A 20,245-nucleotide genomic window follows, 5' to 3' on the forward strand; every position below is an offset into this window, starting at 1 on the left:
TGCTGCCACATCTGCCATGGTAACACTGAAGGACATATTCAACATCAGTGTTCTAAGCATTATGGTGGTTACAGTGGAGGTATGGAGTGTGATGGAGTTCTAATAATATTTCAGATGTCGGCGCCCGTTCATAACATTAGATATACGAAGTACCTAGGCTATGGGGACGCTAAAGCTATCAATAAAATTAATGAGTGCAATGATTAAAGTGATGCCTTGGTAACAAAACTGGAGTGTTGTGGACATGTGCAAAAGAAGATGGGTGCTAGATTGAGGAAGGTACGAAGAGAAATGAAAGAAAAGTTGCTATCTGTTGGAAAATCTCTGTCTGGTCGAGGCAGATTTACAGAAACTGAAATAGACCTTCTTCAGAGTTATTATGAACTGGCCATTAGACGAACTGCATCCCTGAATGATGTTACAGCAATGAGAAAAGCTGTATGGGACACCTACATTCATAAGTCGTCCACAGATGACTACCCTGTTCAGGGACTTTGCCCTAAAGGAGCAGATTCTTGGTGTGGTTACCAAACAGCAAAAGAAAGTGCTCAAATATATCATCATAAGCATTTTCTTCCTGAGCCTGTTGTGAATGAAATAAAACCAACTTTTAGATAGCTGAGTGACCCTGTTTTGCTTAATAAATGCCTCCATGGAGGTACTCAGAATACAAATGAAAGTTGCAACCGTTGCATATGGGAATGATTATCCAAGAATGTTTTTGTATGACTACATACATTAAAAGTTGATGTACTAGATGCAGTGATATGTTTCAGTGATGAAGTAATAGGAATGTTGGAAGTACTGAGAAATTTAGGCATAAAATGTGGCTCTAATATGAAAGATTAATTGCTTGCATGTGACAGACAACGGGTGCATGAAGCTGAAAGATTCGCTCTTCAAGTTACCAAAGAAGCAAGAAGTGCTAAAATGAATGCCAAGCGGAAGCTTGAGGAAGAATAAATGCTGCAGGATGAAGACTATGCTTCAGGAATGGTCTGAGGCACAGTTTTACTGGACTCACACCTTCATTCGCAATTTCCCACTAGTTGTATTTTTCAGAATTCAGGTACAAATATTTCCTAAAGTTTATAAAGCATTGCTCTATTTTTTTTTATTTGCAGTAGTCCATACTTATGTAGTAGACATAAGCGTTATTGCAGAATCAACTAAATTATGGAAAAAATGACATTTTTATTAGGAAAAACTTATAAAAATTAAAATGTAAGATGTGATATTTTTATCCTTGTAATACACATAATAGGTGGAATTAAACACGTCTAGTACCTCAGCCATCATGTCATGCATATCTGGCAAAAATTTGGTCTCCTTCAAATCTATAACATTGGATTAAATGGTACCTCAATTTGTGGAAGCATTTTGGAAAATATTACATAAATTTCTTTGTAATTTTCAATAGCCCTAAGCAAGTTCAAAAATATTCAGAATACTTCTAAACTGTTTAGAAAGTGTGCTGCATTACCTGATATCAACAAAAAATCTGTAAAACATGTGCATTTTAAACAGTGCCTGGAAGAAATAGGTGTTGATTTTTACATAACATTGAGCAGGAAACGTACCCTGTATCCTTAAGCTATCATCTGAGAGCAGTAGGAATTTACTGAACTCTTACTGACTCTTACGCAGATGGTAGTTAAGAACTATGTCGATCATTACGTTTGAACTCAGAATGTTCTAAAATTTTGCATCTTGTCCCTTCCTCGCAACCTAGACACCGAGGTACGTAAGTCTTCAACGAAAAACAGGTGTCCAGAAATTAAATACTGGTGATAATGGCCTCGAAAATTAATTTTTGGACAATAAAACGGAAAAATTTGGCACTGTGATTAATATTTGCATTTGCAACCGTAAAATACGTTATGCAGAAAATAAAGGCGATTACATTTCCACAAAGGGAATATATGAATATTTCAGGCAAAATATATATCTCACCGAGTTGAGCGAACCGAGCGGTGGGTAGGAAAGGTCAACGAACGGTCGCTTTTTATTAGTTTGACACCCTCATCGTGTTGCTGCGTCTGGGTACAGTATTTTGCATGTTTCGTTTTCAATACGCTTCCATCAGAAATAAAACAAAATTGAATTTTTTTAAATTTTAACTCTTTTTTATTGTCTTTAAATGATAACATGGCAATATCTAAAGGTGAAACTAAGATAATGTCATTCCATGATAAGAATCATTTAAAGGCAAAAATAATAACTGATTATAAACAGTTGTAATAAAATACTTTCAAGTATGTGGGATGTGACTTCTCATACATTATATCCATCAAGAATTACGGTTTCAAAAATTTCAACAGTTGCTGAGACCATAAATCACGCAAAGTTAGTGTTGCTCGTTCCGGCACATAGTTTTAATCTGCCAGGAAGTTTCATACCAGCGCACACTCCACCGCAGACTGAAATTTTCATTCTGGATGTCTATAATTATTTTCGATATAGAATGTCCTTGCAAAATTTGATCAAAACGGTGACTACACGTCAGACTACGAGAAAGACAGGCCGCGGCGCGTAAGTCACGAAGGTAGTCCTGCGCTCTCTCGCTCGCTCAAACCAGCAGACAAACTGCGTTTCTACAGCTGTTAACTAGTAACTAGGCGTGTCCGTACAGACGAAAACTGAATCTTCTACTGGAATCCGCTATCATGGAATCTTACTGTTATTAGTCCTATAATGATGGGAAGTCCAGGGGCCTACTTATAATTTGTTACGGCTGTACTGGCGTACAATAAAATAAAATCATGCTACAATGATTACCAGTAGCACTTCCTGCATGTAATGAGTACTGTTAAGCAGAAGGGACTAAATGCTATATCGAGTATTGATCTTAAAATAAATTTTGTTGTAGTACTGTTAATCAGTAAGACTTCATAATAGCAGACCCCGGTGTAAGATGCAATTCTCGTTAGTACTTACACGTCCATCTCACGAGTTAACAGGTTTAGAAACGCATTTTGTCTGCTGAGCTGAGCGAGCGAGCGAGTTCAGGACTACCTTCGTGTCGTACGCGCAGCGGCCTGTCTTTCTCGTGGGCCTCGATCCCCTTGTAAGTAGCTTTGACTCACACAGTGCAGTAGAAGTCTATGCATTAAAAATTTGAGACGAATTATAAAGAGTTGCAATTTTATCCGCCCGTATAGAGCAGCGCGTTGAAGTGTCGCTTCCGGAAGGCAAGGCTGTCTCGGGTCGCATCCGCGCTGGTGAGCCAGCCAGCCTGGATGTGGGTTTTGGGCGATTTTCAACATCCATGTGGGTGAATACCGAACTGGTACTCACTTCCCATCTCTGATACAAAAATCTAGAAAACGTTCTCACTTCTGAACGTGAGATTTACTATTTACTCTAGATGCAGACAAACGGGATGCACGAGTTCTGTGTTTGGTGGAGGGGGCGATGGAGGGGGGGAGGGGGGGGGGATTGGCGTCAGGAAGGACATCCGGGCACCTACTGTCTACCGTTGCCAAAATCCGTATAAAAAGCCGACTCTGTAGAGACACGAGAAAAGGTGAAGAAAAAGGAAGAAGAAGACAAAAAAGGAGGCGCAATTTAAACTGTTTGAATTTTTAAAACTAGGAAGGTGGAAGAGTTATGCTTCCACACTCCTTCGACAACAAGGCCATTGGACATGCAACAGAAGCGTCGATATTACAGGGTAGAAATGAAATCTGCCTGTTTCAAACGAATCAACCCAGCAGTTGCTTCGGTCAGCTTAGGGGAACCACGGAAAAGTTAAAGAAAGATCGTGGGATGGGTGGGTGAACCATGTTCGTCACGGATGGGAGTCCAATGTGCTAACCACTGCGGAAAGCCAATCGGTATTTAATAAACAATAAATAATGATTTTTCATGTTATTGAGAAATAATTAATACAGCAGCACGAAGTTTTAGGCGAGTAATAGATTATACCGTAAGTCGATAGGAATCAAAAATCCTTGTGAAAGGTGTGACAGTTCTAAAAAATCCAATATGTGCATCAGATCATCACCGGTACTTGTTGACATCCAAAACATACTTTCCGTTTACACAGAGGAAAGGCTCTAACATAAATTTAAAGAACACCGCCAAAATGAGAAAATACAACATAACTTGATTGGGAATGGAAATATCCACAAAACATAAAATTTCCTAAACCTCTGCGCTGAGTATCAGGTATTTGTAGCTGGACGTAAGGACGAAGGTACCAGTTACGAAAGCTAAAGGCGGACATGAAGAAGCGGTACAGACAATTACCATACTGAAACTAAATATTTAGCAGTAGCAGATAAAAATGTAGAAGAACTAGGCACTGAACTGGCGAAAACCACAGGATGTGATCATTTCAGATATTTCGGAATATCGTTGTCATCCAGTAGCAGCAACACAGTTCATAAAAGTAATAAGAGAGGCTACGAAAAACAGCAAGGAAAAAACTCAATTCCACTGTTTTAAGAGCAATATAACAAATATAACGGTTCAAACCAAACATAACTCCAACGTTAAGAGAATTGCTACATACGGCGCATAGCTGAGAGAGTTAAATAGGAGGCAGAGAGAGGGGGGGGGGGGCTGTTGACAATGGAAACAGAAATGGACTTTCGGAGAAGAAGCTACGACATTTCGACGATGTAATCTTATCATATGGCGAATATTACAATGTGACAGATTATGTTAGCCGGCAATACAACAAGGAAGGCAGCTGAAACAAAACAACTATTGTGGCTCTGCCAGCTAAACAGGATGGAGGTCGATAAGTAGCCAAAACGAATAAAGAAATGAACTCCACAAAACAGAAGGAGAAGAGATCACCAACCCAGAACACAGAAGGAAGTTAGTTCTTTTTGCTGATGATACAAGTATAGTAATCACACCCAAGAAGCAAGAATCAGCTGAAGAAATTGTAAATAATTTCTTTCAGAAAATTATTAAGTGGTTCTCTGCAAATGGACTATCATTAAATATTGAGGAAACGCAGTTTATACAACTCTGTACAGCAAATGGCATAACACCATTGATAAATATAGACTATGAACGGAAGTCTGTTGCTAAAGTAGAATACTCAAAATTTCTGGGTGTGTGCATTGATGAGAAATTGAATTGAATTGGAAGAAACACATCGATGATCAGCTGAACCGGTTCAGCTACTTATGCTTTTAGGGTTATTGCAAATTTTGGTGATAAACATATCAGTAAATTAGCCTACTATGCCTATTTTCATTCACTGCTTTCATAGGGCATCATATTTTGGGGAAATTAGTCATTAAGAGAGAAAGTATTCACTGCACAAAAGGGAGTAATCAGAATAATAGCTGGAGCCCACCCAAGATCACCTTGCAGACATTAAAAGGAACGCGGGGTATTCACAATACCTTCGCAATACATATATCCACCTATGAAATTTGTCATGAATAACCCATCCCAATTCAAAAATAACAGCCAAGTGCATAGCTACAACACTAGAAGAAAGGATATTATTCACTATTCTGGATTAAATCTCACTTTGGCACAGAAAGGAGTGAATTATGCTGCCACAAAAATCTTTAGTCATTTGCCAAGTAGTTTTAAAAGTCTGACAGACAGCCAACCAACATTTAAAAGCAAATTAAAAGAATTTCTGAATGACAACGCCTTCTACTCAATAGATGAATTCTTTGATATGATGTAGTAACTGTACAAAAAAGAAAAAAGAAAAATTAAGTAATTAATTAATTAATTTGTGTTGAGAAAACTTATGTTAAAGTGACACGTTCCACATCATTACGAAATGTCGTATTCATGATCTATGGAACAAGGATTAATATATCTGTGTACGCATGTCTACGAAGCAATGGCTTCTAGAGGCTTATTGGAAGAGGACTGGCAGAATAGAAACCTGTATAAAATGAAAAGGGAGAGACGTGACAGCCGCATACAATACTCATGATGCTGTGATATTATGATCAAAATACGATACTTTCAGGCAAATCACTTCCGCTCATCAGGTATGTAAGACACACAATTTTAAGTAAATATAGCTCAACGACCTTTAAGGTGGCTCATACATGACGCTTTCTTAAACTTGTTACAATTTTTATAGACTATCCTTCAGTTTGCTTCAATTCCATGTGAAAATGATGTGTGTGAAATTTGAACTCAGTAAGTTAATGAGAAGAGTTGCCCTTGGACGTTCAGAATTGTAAAACGCAGATTAAAGTGTGCCTTGAATTAGCAGTTCAAAGCGATGTATAGTAATTCCAATCCCAAAGAAAGCAGGTGTTGACAGATGTGAAAATTACCGAACTGTCAGTTTAATAAGTCACAGTTGCAAAATACTAACGCGAATTCCTTACAGACGAATGAAAAAACTGATAGAAGCTGACCTCGGGGAAGATCAGTTTGGATGCCGTAGAAATGTTGGAACACATGAGGCAATACTGACCCTACGACTTATCTTAGAAGAAAGATTAAGGAAAGGCAAACCTACGTTTCTAGCATTTGTAGACTTAGAGAAAGCTTTTGACAATGTTGACTGGAATACTCTCTTTCAAATTCTGAAGGTGGCAGGCGTAAAATACAGGGAGCGAAAGGCTATTTACAATTTGTACAGAAACTAGATGACAGTTATAAGAGTCGAGGGATATGAAAGGGAAGCAGTGGTTGGGAAGGGAGTGAGACAGGGTTGTAGCCTCTCCCCGATGCTATTCAATCTGTATATTGAGCAAGCAGTAAAGGAAACAAAAGAAAAGTTCGGAATACGTATTAAAATCCATGGAGCAGAAATAAAAACTTTGAGGTTTGCGGATGACATTGTAAGTCTGTCAGAGACAGCAAAGGACTTGGAAGAGCAGTTGAACGGAATGGACAGTGTGTTGAAAGGAGGGTATAAGATGAACATCAACAAAAGCAAAACAAGGATAATGGAATGTAGTCGAATTAAATCGAGTGATGCTGAGGGAATTAGATTAGGAAATGAGACACTTAAAGTAGACAAGGAGTTTTGCTATTTGGGAAGCAAAATAGCTGATGATGGTCGAAGTAGAGAGGATATAAAATGTAGACTGGCAATGGCAAGGAAAGCATTTCGGAAGAAGAGAAATTTGTTAACATCGAGTGTTGATTTAAGTGTCAGGAAGTCGTTTCTGAAAGTATTTGTATGGAAATGAAACATGGACGATAAATAGTTCAGACAAGAAGAGAATAGAAGCTTTCGAAATGTGGTGCTACAGAAGAATGCTGAAGATTAGATGGGCAGATCACATAACTAATGAGGAGGTATTGAGTAGAATTGGGGAGAAGAGGAGTTTGTGGCACAACTTGACTAGAAGAAGGGATCGGTTGGTAGGACATGTTCTGAGGCATCAAGGGGTCACTAATTTGGTATTGGAGGGCAGCGTGGAGGGTAAAAATCGTAGAGGGAGACCAAGAGATGAATACACTATGCAGATTGAGAAGGATGTAGGCTGCAGTAGGTACTGGGAGATGAAGAAGCTTGCACAGGGTAGAGTAGCATCGAGAGCTGCATCAAACCAGTCTCAGGACTGAAGACCACAACAACAATAGCGATGTTCGATTTCTGCCTTTCTTAGCAGTTAGCACCAGCGTTGGTCATGCGTGGACAGAACACAGCACCACGCCGAGAGTAGGAGCGGCTGTATGTGAAAGTGGAGAGCGAGTCGTTGGTGCTGACGAGGGGGCCGTGCGAACTTGCCCCCACCGATACGATTCATTTGGCAGGGTGTGTACAGCATGACTAGGACTCCAACTTAGGTAAAGAGGAAGGCACAACTCTCAACCATTTTCGAGAAAATCGGGTTTGAATGTTTTATATACTACTGTGTGGTCGCTTCTCTGGCACCTCTGAAGTGTTTCAATGCACGAAGAACCGTTCAAACTTAGGCGCAAGGGAAAATGACTAACTGACGAAATTTACCAACTTCAAAATTAATAGGCATCACCATTCGCAAAATTTATGGAAAGTACTTCTACGAGGGCCGTTCAATAAGTAATGAAACTTTTTTTTTTTTGTCTAGGCCAATTTCGGTTGAAAAAATTCGGAATTTGCTGTGGGACATCGTGGAATATCGCCGCTTCAGTACCTATCATGAAGTTCCGATAGGTGTCTGTGGTATGAGTGGCCTTCAAAATGGCGTCTGTAACGGGAGTATGTTCCAAGCAGAGAGCTGTCACTGAGTTTCCTTTGGCGGAAAACCAGGGCATCGCTGATATTGGTAGGCGCTTGCTGAATCTCTATGAAGAGCTGGCAGTGAATAAAAGCACAGTGAGTTGTTGAGCGAGGTGTCTGTCATCATCGCATACAATTGGCGCAAACCTCTTCTATATCCCGTATGCCGGCCGGCCGCACACAGCTGCGACCCGTGCAGTGATGGATCGTGTGAGCAGCGTGTTCGTCGCCAGAAACATGCAGACGAGATTTCGTTCTCCATGACAACGCAAGGCGTCACACAAGCGTGCAGACTCAAGAGGATTTCGTAAAACTCGATTGGATTGATCTTATCCATCCATCCTACAGATCGGGTCTCGCACCTTCCGACTTTCATGTATTTGGTCGCATGAAGGATGCGCTCCTAGAGAAGCAGTACATGGATGATGGGATGTGGGTTACTGATACAGCAAGACGTTGCCTCCGACGTCAACTACTAAAGTGACACCATACGGGCATACAAGCCATCCCTGTAAAGTGGCGTAACGCCGTTGCACTGAACGGCGATTATGTTGACAAATAGGGTTTTGTAGCCAGTAGAGACGGGAATGATGTGGTGTATTGGAATCTTGAATAAAACCAACCTGCTTTCATAAAAAAATGTTGCATTACTTGTTGAACACCAAGCGAGGTGGCGCAGTGGTTAGCACACTGGACTCGCATTCGGGAGGACGACGGTTCAAACCCGCGTCCGGCCATACCGATTTAGGTTTTCCGTGATTTCCGTAAATCATTCAGGCAAATGCCAGGATGGTTTCTCTGAAAGAGAGCGGCCTACTTCCTTCCCTATCCTTCCCTAATCCGATGGGACCGATGACCTCGCTGTTTGATCCCCTCGTTCACATCAGTAAACCAACCAACTTATTGAACGCCCCTCCTAGTTGGACATAAGAACGAAACTAAGATCGCTGAAGGACGAATACAAAGAATGGGGACTGACAATTAACACGAAGTAAAAAAAGCAGTAAGAGCTAAAAATGTAGAAGAGCTAGACATTGAACCAACTGCAATTACTGGATGTGGCGCTTTCAGATACTTCGGAGTGTCGTTGTCATCCAATAACAGAAACACAGTTGACATAAAGAACAAAAGAGGCTGCAAGAAGAAACGGGATAACTAAGGTCTGCTCTTTGGAAAACAAATATAAGGAAGCAAATCACATATAAATCTATCGTCGCGAGAACTGCTACATATGACACATAGGTGCATGAGTTGAATAGGCCGCAGAGAGGGAGGCTTTTGGCAGTGGGAACAGAAATGAAATTACGTGGAAGAAGTTGTGATATTTTGAGGATGTGCCGTATGACGAATAATGCAATATCAGAATCATATATCCGCCTCCATAGTTGAGTGGTCAGCGCGTTGGAATGGCAGGCGAGGGCCCCAGGTTCGATTCGGAGCTGGGTCGGAGACTTTCTCCGCTCGGGGACTGGATGTTCTCCTGTCTTCGTAATCACTTGATCCTCATCGACATGAAAGTCCCAGCAGTGGCGTCAACCAAACCTACTTGCACCCGGCGGTCGGACTCCGGCTGGTCTAACCACGTGCATTGTCATTATAGAGATTATGTGAGCCAGCAAGGCAATAATCAAAACAAAAGAATCACAACGGCTGTTGTGGCTCTGTCGTCTAGATGAGATGGATGTTGACAAGTAGCCAAAACATAATTAGAAATGGACTACACAAGGAAGGAGGAGGAGGGGACACCAACCTAGAATATAGATGGAAGGTGTCTGAGGCACTGCATGCCAGAGTCTTACAGGAAAGGACCTGGCAGAATAGAACGCTGTGGAAAATGGGACTCGAGAAGACGTGACAGTGGTATATTATATTTGTGGTGTGATGATAATATGATCAAAACACCATATGTTTTGGGTAAAAGATTCCCATCGTCGGGTACATAAGACAAACAATTTCAAGTAAATATAAACCATGGCTCACTTATGACGCTTTCTCAAACTTATTACAATTTTATATAATTTATATTTTAGTTTGCCTCTATTCCATTTGTTAATGAGCGGTTTAATATTTGAACTCAGTAAGGTGACGAGAAGGGTGGCCCTTGCACGTTCGAAATTGTGGAATTCAGATTTCAGTGTGCCGCGAATTAGTAATTCACCGCCCTGCTTAGCAGTTGGCACCGGCAGAGGACATGCGTTCATGCTGCGACAGAATGTGCGCGTATCTGCTAATTATCAGAACGCACCATTTTGCTGAGGTTAGGAGCGGTAGTAAATGGTAGGATTACCGCTAGTATTGATAGAATTGGTAGGGGAACAAACATAAAGGAATGTGTAAGAGAGAAATCGGAATCCCATGACTTGTCTTTGTTGTTTGTTTCTTATTTTCACCTAATTAGAACCGCACATCATTCAGTGTCAGTCCATTGTATCTTTTATGTCCGTACAGGATATAAATTGCATTAGTTGACCACGTAACTCATGTACCCTTATGTAACCAAAGCAATTACTTTTGGTACAAGTAGGGTTTACATGCACAAACATAAAAAATATATATGATAAATATTGTTATTTTGTTAGTAACAGACTGTTCTTCACAATGACCAAAGGAAAGAGTTTCCTGTTATTATTGATAAATGTCAATGTTCTTCATGAACAACAAAAATATGTTTTATATAAGTTCTGCAAAGTACTGAAGCGATGTTTGATATATTTTTGCTTTTCTTTTTTTATTTTACATTTTACTCGAGGAAATTGCGTTTTCTAAAGCTATATCATAAACCTATATCGTTTTCTTCATTTTTACTAGAATATCTCTCTGTTTCACATTACACATTAATTTTCAAATGGTTCACCGCACCCAGTTGTTAGGAGAATCGATTAAGACTGATCGCATAAGTAAAGAAAGCGATCGCTATGAGGTAACGCCCAATAGGTACACAACACACCCAGTGTACAGGTAATGTGGGAATGACCTTAACTGACCAAAGATACTAGGAAAACTGCCGTAGTCTACGCATAAATATGGAAGACTAAGGTAGTTTTATAACTCTAGTACTGAGTGAAGGAAGCAGCTTCAACTTGGAGCCAGCGCTGAAGACCGTGGACAGAGCGGAACAAGACTCACCGCGCGGCACCAGGCCATGGTTGGCGAGCTGCCCAGTCTTGATATGTCCAGGCGTGGAAAACTAGCCGGTAACAGCGGACTGGTCTATATGGAGGATGGGGCAGCTGCTGTCATGGCGGAGTATTGAGCCTTAGCAGAGACAGGCAGTATGCAGATGGCCGGCAAGAAGACAACACAGCGGGTGACTTTCCAGGAGAGCAGTCAACTGAATGAGACGTAGCAGGAGGCTCCCCGGTGGAGTTTGGGGCCCAGGCTTGCGGCAGCTCGCTATAAACCTTTGCGTCAGTTCCTGTCTGGACAAGTGGCCGGTGCTTTGCTTTGTGGATCGAGGGAAGGTGTTGCTGATCATGTACAAATGTACAAAGTATTACTGGTACTGATATGTGTTCACCCTCTAAGATTATAAGAAGCTCTGTTTAATGCGAACCTTCGTTCTGCAAGCGACTGTGTCTGGTTGGCTTCCAGTTAAATTGTGTAAGAGATTATTCTTCCATAACGGCAAGGCCACTGTTGGGCTTCCTGTGTTACATCCTAAGAATCGGTATTTAATAGTTAATTGCGCTCAAAGAATTTTGTACTACTTGCGTTGGTTGAATCATTAATCTCGTATGTTATGGCCTGTGGCCAGTAGTGGGCAACTTGCGTCTGCGGGTTTTATTATCTATATATCCCTTGTTGTGAACTGATTGCACACGATGATTCATCTCAAGGGCTGCGGCCAAGGCGCGGGGGTGGGGGGGCTATGGGGGCTATAACTCCCTCCTCCTCAATGGAGTATCATATTACACTGGATAAAATGAGTTCATAAATCAGCGAATGTATTACTTCAACAGATTAATCTTTTATATATTATGTAGCAATATAGGCTGCAATGTATTTCAAACACATTTTAACAAAAGAATAAGAGCGGCAAATAGCTTACTATCCAAACCAACAAATATCATTTAACTTAAAATGGACGTCTTGTTATTCATTAATATACACTGGATGTATATTAATGTACGAGTACCACTTACAATAATCAAGAAAGCTAAATATGCCGGGTATGCCCACAGGCAGTTAAATTTCAGACCACAGACAAAAACTTCAAAATCGCCGGACATCTGTGTCAAATCGTATTATTTTCCCTTTCCCGACAAAAACACTCTGTAGACAGGTTTTTACCTTGAACTCCAAAACAGATACCAAAAACTACTTTAAACAACACCTAATTTTACCAGTTTGTCAGTGGAGGCTCCCAACTCTCCTTTCGATAAGCGATATTCCATCGCCCCAAACCCCCTCCCCCTTGACCGACTTCTAGAATCGCCCCTGATTCAGCTGTCTCTGCATGTCGATTTTATGCAAACTGCACAATCTTCAAATGCCAAGTGCAAAATTTTCATACCCTCTCACTCGCTATGTGCAAACTATTAGTACTACAGACAATACAAACAGGATCTTTTCGTAAAAAATTTAATGTAGTTAAATTTTGTTCTGGTATACCTTTCCGCTAGAGGCCGTTGTTTTCGAATTATTCGAGACAAACATACAAAAGTGGCCTAAAACGCTTTTTTCTTTAATAACTCGACAACCGGCGCCTCCAGCCGAAAACACACCCTGATACAAATATAATTACATTACATTTCTTACAGACATATCCTCTCCACTTTTTCTGTAGGAGTAACAGATTGAATGTAGCAAGTGAGAGACAATTAAAAACTCGCACTTGGTTTTTGAAGGTGTTGTTGGTTGCATAAAACTCATAGGTAGGGGAAAGCTGAATCACCCAGAATGGTATTGTTATGAGATGTGTGCTACTGCTGTGGTTCTTTTTGGATACTGCACCCAGGGATAGTGTTTTATAACTTTCGGTCTTTCTCCACGTTCTTTTACAGCCAGCACAATTGTTTATGGTATATTGTCTGGTGTATTCCTCATTCTAAAGTGAAAGGCAATCTTAGGGGTAGAGGATTTTACTATTTGTTATGTTATGCTAGATACTAAGTTTGCATTTTGTAATTTTGGCGGTGGCTGCCTTACTTATGTTTACCTTATGTTGTTGTTGTTGTTGAGTCCTGAGACTGGCTTGATGCAGCTCTCGATGCTACTCTATCCTGTGCAAGCTTCTTCATCTCCCAGTACCTACTGCAACCTACATCCTTCTGAATCTGCTTAGTGTATTCATCTCTTGCTCTCCCTCTACGATTTTTACCCTCCACGCTGCCCTCCAATACTAAACTGGTGATCCCTTGATGCCTCAGAATATGTCCTACCAAGTGATCCCTTCTTCTAGTCAAGTTGTGCCACAAATTTCTCTTCTCCCCAGTTCTATTCAATACCTCCTCATTAGTTATGTGATCTACCCACCTAATCTTCAGCATTCTTCTGTAGCACCACATTTCGAAAGCTTCTATTCTCTTCTTGTCCAAACTATTTATCGTCCACGTTTCACTTCCATACATGGCTACACTCCATACAAATACTATCAGAAACGACTTCCTGACATTTAAATCTATGCTCGATGTTAACAAATTTCTCTTCTTCAGAAACGCTTTCCTTTCCATTGCCAGTCTACACTCTATATCCTCTTTATTTCGACCATCATCAGTTATTTTGCTCCCCAAATAGCAAAACTCCTTTACTACTTTAAGCGTCTCATTTCATAATCTAATTCCCGCAGCATCACCCGATTTAATTCGACTACATTCCATCATCCTCGTTTTGCTTTTATTAATGTTCATCTTATATCCTCCTTTCAAGACACTATCCATTCCGTTCAGCTGCTCTTCCAGGTCCTTTGCTGTCTTTGACAGAATTACAATGTCATCGGCAAACCTCAAAGTTTTTATTTCATCTCCATGGATTTTAATTCCTACTCCAAATTTTTCTTTTGTTTCCTCACTCCCTTCCCAACCACTGCTTCCCTTTCATGCCCCTCGACTCTTATAACTGTTATAACTGCCATCTGGTTTCTGTATATATATATATATATATATATATATATATATGACTTATTAAGGATTAATGTACACACAACCTCTAGTCACTTACCACTCCCACCGTTTCTTGCGCCACGGAATAAAACCATCGATGTCGTAATATGTAACTTTGGGTTATAAACTACATCGTGCCGTAAACAGTTGTACTTATTTGAATTTTGTCAAAATAAAAATAAGTGCACTGTGTGTTGAATGATGCAGTTGCTAACCTCTATTAAAACTGCTCAAAATAAAATATTACTTTTGCATGACAAGTTCATTCATCACCTAATAAAACAAGGTTATTTATTTTCGCTCCTGAACTGAAAGCATTCCCACTTCACAGATCACATTGTACGATTGACTAGATGGGTCAGAGAAAGCAGAGCCGTTCTTTTTCACAGCCGAATCCAGACCACGTGGTCTTTCACTTTTGTGGGAGAGTAGCATTCGTAGCAGATACAATGAATTCGTCATTTCGTTTGCGGTAGAAAATTTCTATGTTCGGGAACTGCATCAAATAAATGTAACAAACTGCACTCATTCACACAATTGTTAATCCTATTCTTATGCAATTTGCAGATGTTAATAAACCTGTGAGAGAAAGTAAATGTAAATGTCGTGTGACTAGGGCCTCCCGCCGGGTAGACCGTTCGCCAGGTGCAAGTCTTTCGATTTGACGCCACTTCGGCGACTTGCGCGTCGATGGGGATGAAATGATGATGATGATGACAACACAACACCCAGTCCCTGAGCGGAGAAAATCTCCAATGCAGCCGGGAATCGAACCCGGGCCCTTAGGATTGACCTTCTGTCGCGCTGACCACTTTTTCTTTTTTTTAATTCTCTGCATTTTTGTTCGGTATTGTTCGTTGCGCTTGGTCTGGGCGGACGTCACATGACATCCGTTCACGTTGATCGTTGATTCCTTTACTCAGGAACACGCTGAGCAACCGTGCCGGCAACCACTCAGCCACCGGGAGTGCAATATTAGCTCTGCGGAAAATTACGATTTATAGGGCAAAAAGACGATTTTCGTCACGTCAATCGAAAAACTGCATACCAAAATTAGATTTTTATCGACAATGGGAGCAATTTAAGTTAAAATTTTCGGACTGAGAGCCCACAATCAATACATAAAACTATTCCTTGACTTTCGATTACTGCAGTCGGCGATGAAACGTCAGGGAATAGTTTCCTATATCGACCGCGCAGTCTTAACATGGGCCGTGAGAGACTACATTGAAAGAAAGCATCCATAAATAGAAAACACCACACACTTCCACTACTTGGCTACGGAAGCGCCCACCATAAGACGTTCGAATTCATTTAGCTCTGACATAATAACTCAAAACTGCTCGACTGAGACTTGCAACGTATTGAGTAAACAGTTCAGGTGCCGCTCGTGGCCAAATTCAACAGCGCAACGGCAGGTTTGGCTAGCGTTTGCACTTACTTTCAAGAAAGCATTTCTCGCGCTGTCTTCATATTTGTGTCCAACCTCCTCCTGTAGGGTTAACTGATCCGCCCGTCCCACGCCCATAACTTAACAAACTACTGTGTGGCACCCGATGAAACAGCTATGGGTCTACGAAACAAGTTGTCCAATATACGAACGTCATTCACAGCTGAATCAGATTTTCAATCTCATCAATATGATCCTCAGCTGCGGTTGTCTTGGATACTAAACGTTGTAGAGATGCTCCGTATAATTATATATAGGTTATTTGTCGATCATATGGCATTATCGAACACCTTACTGTACAGAAATCTAAGCCGACGAAATCTACCTGTTTACTTGCATCTAGTGTTTGCAAGACTTTATGTACACTACTGGCCATTAAAATTGCTACACCACGAAGATTACAGTGCTACAGAAGCGAAATTTAACCGACAGGAAGAAGATGCTGTGATATGCAAATGATTAGCTTTTCAGAGCATTCACACAAGGTTGGCGCCGGTGGCGACACCTACAACTTGCTGACATGAGGAATGTTTCCAAACGATTTCTCATACACAAACAGCAGTTTACCGGACCGGCGTTGCCTGGTGAAACGTTGTAGTGATGCCTCGTGTAAGGAGGAGAAATGCGTACCATCACGTTTCCGACTTTGATAAACGTCGAATTGTAGCCCACCGCGATTGCGGTTTATCGTATCGCGACATTGCTGCTCGCGTTGGTTGAGATCCAATGACTGTTAGCAGAATATGGAATCGATAGGTTCAGGAGGGTAATACGGAACGCCGTGCTGGATCCCAACGGCCTCCTATCACTAGCAGTCGAGATGACAGGCATCTTATCCGCATGGCTGTAACGGGTCGTGCAGCCACGTCTCAATCCCTGAGTTAACAGATGGGGACGTCTGCAAGACAACAACGATCTGCACGAACAGTTCGACGACGTTTGCAGCAGCATGGACTATCAGCTCATAGACCATGGCTGCGATTACCCTTGACGCTGCATCACAGACAGGAGCGCCTGCGATGGTGTACTCAACGACGAACCTGGGTGCACGAATGGCAAAACGTCACTTATTCGGATGAATCCAGGTTCTGTTTACAGCATCATGATGGTCGCATCCGTGTTTGGCGACATCGCGGTGAACGCACATTGGAAGCGTGTACTCGTCATCGCCATACTGGCGTATCACCCGGCGTGATGGTATGGGATGCCATTGGTTACACGTCTCGGTCACCTCTTGTTCGCATTGACGGCACTTTGAACAGTGAACGTTACATTTCAGATGAGTTACGACCCGAGGCTCTACCCTTCATTCGATCCCTGCGAAACCCTACGTTTCAGCAGGATATGCATGTTGCAGGTCCTGTACGGGCCTTTCTGCATACAGAAAATGTTCGACTGCTGCCCTGGCCAGCACATTATCCAGATCTCTCACCAACTGAAAACGTCTGGTCAATGGTGGCCGAGCAACTGGCTCGTCACAATACCCCAGTCACTACTCTTGATGAATTGTGGTATGGTGTTGAAGCTGCATGGGCAGCTGTACCTGTACACGCCATCCAAGCTCCGTTTGACTCAATGCCCAGGCGTATCAAGGCCATTATTACGGCCAGAGGTGGTTGTTCTGGGTACAGATTTCTCAGGATCTATGCACCCAAATTGCGTGAAAATATAGTCACATGTCAGTTCTAGTATAATATATTTGTCCAATGAATACCCGTTTATCATCTGCATTTCTTCTTGGTATAGCAATTTTAATGGTCAGTAGTGAACATACTGCGAAAGCCACCGTATTGTGCGTAGCGGAAGGAGCCCTGTATCACTGTCACTCATTTCCTTCCTTGTTCCACTTGCAAATAGAGCGAGGGAAAAACGACTGCCAATATCCCTGAGCATGATCTTCGTGCTCCCTACGCAAAATGTATATTGGTGTTAGTAGAATCGTTCTACAGCCAACTTCAAATGCCGGTTCTCTAAATTTTCTCAGTAGTGTTTCTCAAAATTAATGTCGCCTTCCTTCCAAGGATTCCCATATGAGTTCCCGAAGCATCCCGTAATACTCGCGAGTTATTCGAGCTTACCGGTAACAAACCTAGCAGCCCGCCTCTGCATTGCTTCGAAGTCTTCCTTTCATCCGACCTGGTGCGAGTCCCAAACACTCGAGCAGTACTCAAGAATAGGTCGCTCTAGCGTCCTATATGAGGTGTTCTTTACAGACGAACCACACTTTTTTAAACTTCTCCCAATAAACCGAAGTCGACCATTCACCTCACATTCGTTCCACTTCCTACATCAATGCTGTATCTGAACATTAAGGGTTCGTTGTTCGTAATCATCCGCACTAACTTACTTTTTTTTTACATTTAGCTGCCATTCAGAACATTAATCACAAATTTTTTCTAAGCTATCTTGTTTCCTCCTACAGTCATTCAACTTCGACATCATCCTGCACACCACAGCATCATCAGCAAACAACTGGAGATTGCAACCCATCCTGTCCGCCGAGCATTCTCTATATAGAAAATAATAGCGGTCCTATCACATTTTCCTGGGGCACTCCTGACGATGTCTCATAAACACTCGCCACCAAAGGAACATACTGGATTCTTAAACTTAAATTTATACATTTTATATGGATGTTAATTGAGGGCTGCGACTGTACTGTAAGATTTTTATGAAGTAATATATACTGCAAAAATCCCTTGTTACTAATATTTTACTAGCACGACGCGTTTCGGCGGCATGCAGCCATCATCAGGGGCATTTACAGTCACTTTTACATTAGAGATAAAATAAAGTGTGTGTGTTTCCTTTGCTGTGTGTGTGTCACTGAGGTTATGTGTCGAAAAAGACGACTGTTCAGGAAGATATATATGTTATGGTGGGTACATTAAGTAACAGGCGTGATCAGCTCATTTTCTTAGTGCTTATCACTTAATGTACAGACCATAATATATTTATCTTCCTGAATATACTTTTTCGACATATAAACTCATTGGCACACACAGCAAAGGAAATTAACCTCACTTCATTTTAACTACACTGTAAAAGTAACTGTAAATGCACCTGATGATGGCAGCATGCTGCCGAAACGCGTCATGCAACAAAACATTAGTAACAAGTGACTGTTGCAATGCATATTAATTCATAAACATACTGGATTCTATGGCTTAAGAAATAATAGAATACAGCAAGCTTTGTCCCTCACGAGTGTTGTTTTTTTCTGAATACGTGTTGTTTCAGTGGTCCCAAGCACAAAACGAGTCCAGTTTGATTCCCTACAGCAGTTTTGCTATTGCTTTTACTTATTTAGGACAGAAATCACGTGAGCCAAGCAGATTAGCTGAAAACGGGCTACACATATACGACTCCAGGTGAGCTTACCTTGTCTGAACTGGGGCATAGACCGAAAGACCGCCACATCGTTAGTAATGCTGTTCATGGCTGCAGAGTAGAATGTCCACCCTGCCGTGCGCTGTCATCCACGTAACCCTGTATCCACTCGGGAGTACCGACGACGATTCTCACTCCTCGCACAAGAAGCGCGCGTGGTCAGTCCGGCCGCACACCTTGCTGAATCCGGAATCCAGACCCCGTGGCGCCGTCTACACCTTGTCGCAACGCGGCCGGCCAGCGGATGAAAAGAATGCCTCGGCAGATAAGCAGTTCCTTGCGCTCGACCGCAAGCGACTGCAGCCGCTCCGCTTTCGAGTCCAGCCGGAACTGAACGCGATATGTCGACCAGGATGTGGTTGATATCGCACAAAGCGCGACGCCGTACATTTCTCTGGTCCAGCAGTACTACTAGGAACACGCGGCCCCAATATGGCGATTCGTGAAATGATATACCGTGTTGTGACCCCACCAGGCAGATTAATTAAGTCTTGACCATGGGACATTCTTGAAATTTTCTGCTACTGCTGGTAACACTTCACCCCCAAGATATCAACACAGGTTGATAAGTGTCTAGTTACATTAACAAGCTATAATACAGACTTTCACGGCTGGTGTTTACTTCAGCTACAACTTCCGGGCCGAGAGCCCTTGGCCGAAGCATTAAACTATTCCCTGACGTTTCGTCCATTTCTGTGGGAGAATTTATGCTTACATCACACACAACAAAAGTTTTTCATCACCTCGGTTCCGAGAGAGAGTATTGGAATATAGATCAACACAAACATCATTTCTGCCCTTTTTTATTGCTCAAGAAAACCACACATTGCATGTTGTACCACAAAACAGCGAGACCTTCAGAGGTGGTGGTCCAGCTGTACACAACGGGACCTCTAATACCCAGTAGCACGTCCTCTTGCATTGATGCATGACTGTATTCATCGTGGCATACCATCCACAAGTTCATCAAGGCACTGTGGGTCCAAATTGTCCCACTCCTCAACGGCGATCCGGCATAGATCCCTCAGAGTGGTTGGTGGGTCACGTCGTCCATAAACAGCCGTTTTCAATGTATCCCAGGCATGTACGATAGGGTTCATGTCTGAAGAACATGCTGGCCACTCTAGTCGAGCGATGTCGTTATCC

General features: G+C 41.8%; 1 protein-coding gene across 1 annotated transcript in view; it reads right to left on the minus strand.

Moving 5' to 3' along the window:
* The window catches only part of LOC126419046 (transient receptor potential channel pyrexia-like), a 245,435-nt gene extending 226,029 nt beyond the window's left edge, over nt 1-19,406 (minus strand). Inside the window, exon 1 of the mRNA XM_050086118.1 lies at nt 19,091-19,406. Coding sequence (XP_049942075.1) covers nt 19,091-19,148 — 58 coding nt within the window. The 5' untranslated portion in view covers nt 19,149-19,406. The remainder of the gene's footprint in view (nt 1-19,090) is intronic.
* Nucleotides 19,407-20,245: the final 839 nt, after the last annotated feature.

Source organism: Schistocerca serialis, chromosome 9, assembly GCF_023864345.2.
Source record: "Schistocerca serialis cubense isolate TAMUIC-IGC-003099 chromosome 9, iqSchSeri2.2, whole genome shotgun sequence".
NCBI classification, from domain to species: domain Eukaryota; kingdom Metazoa; phylum Arthropoda; class Insecta; order Orthoptera; family Acrididae; genus Schistocerca; species Schistocerca serialis.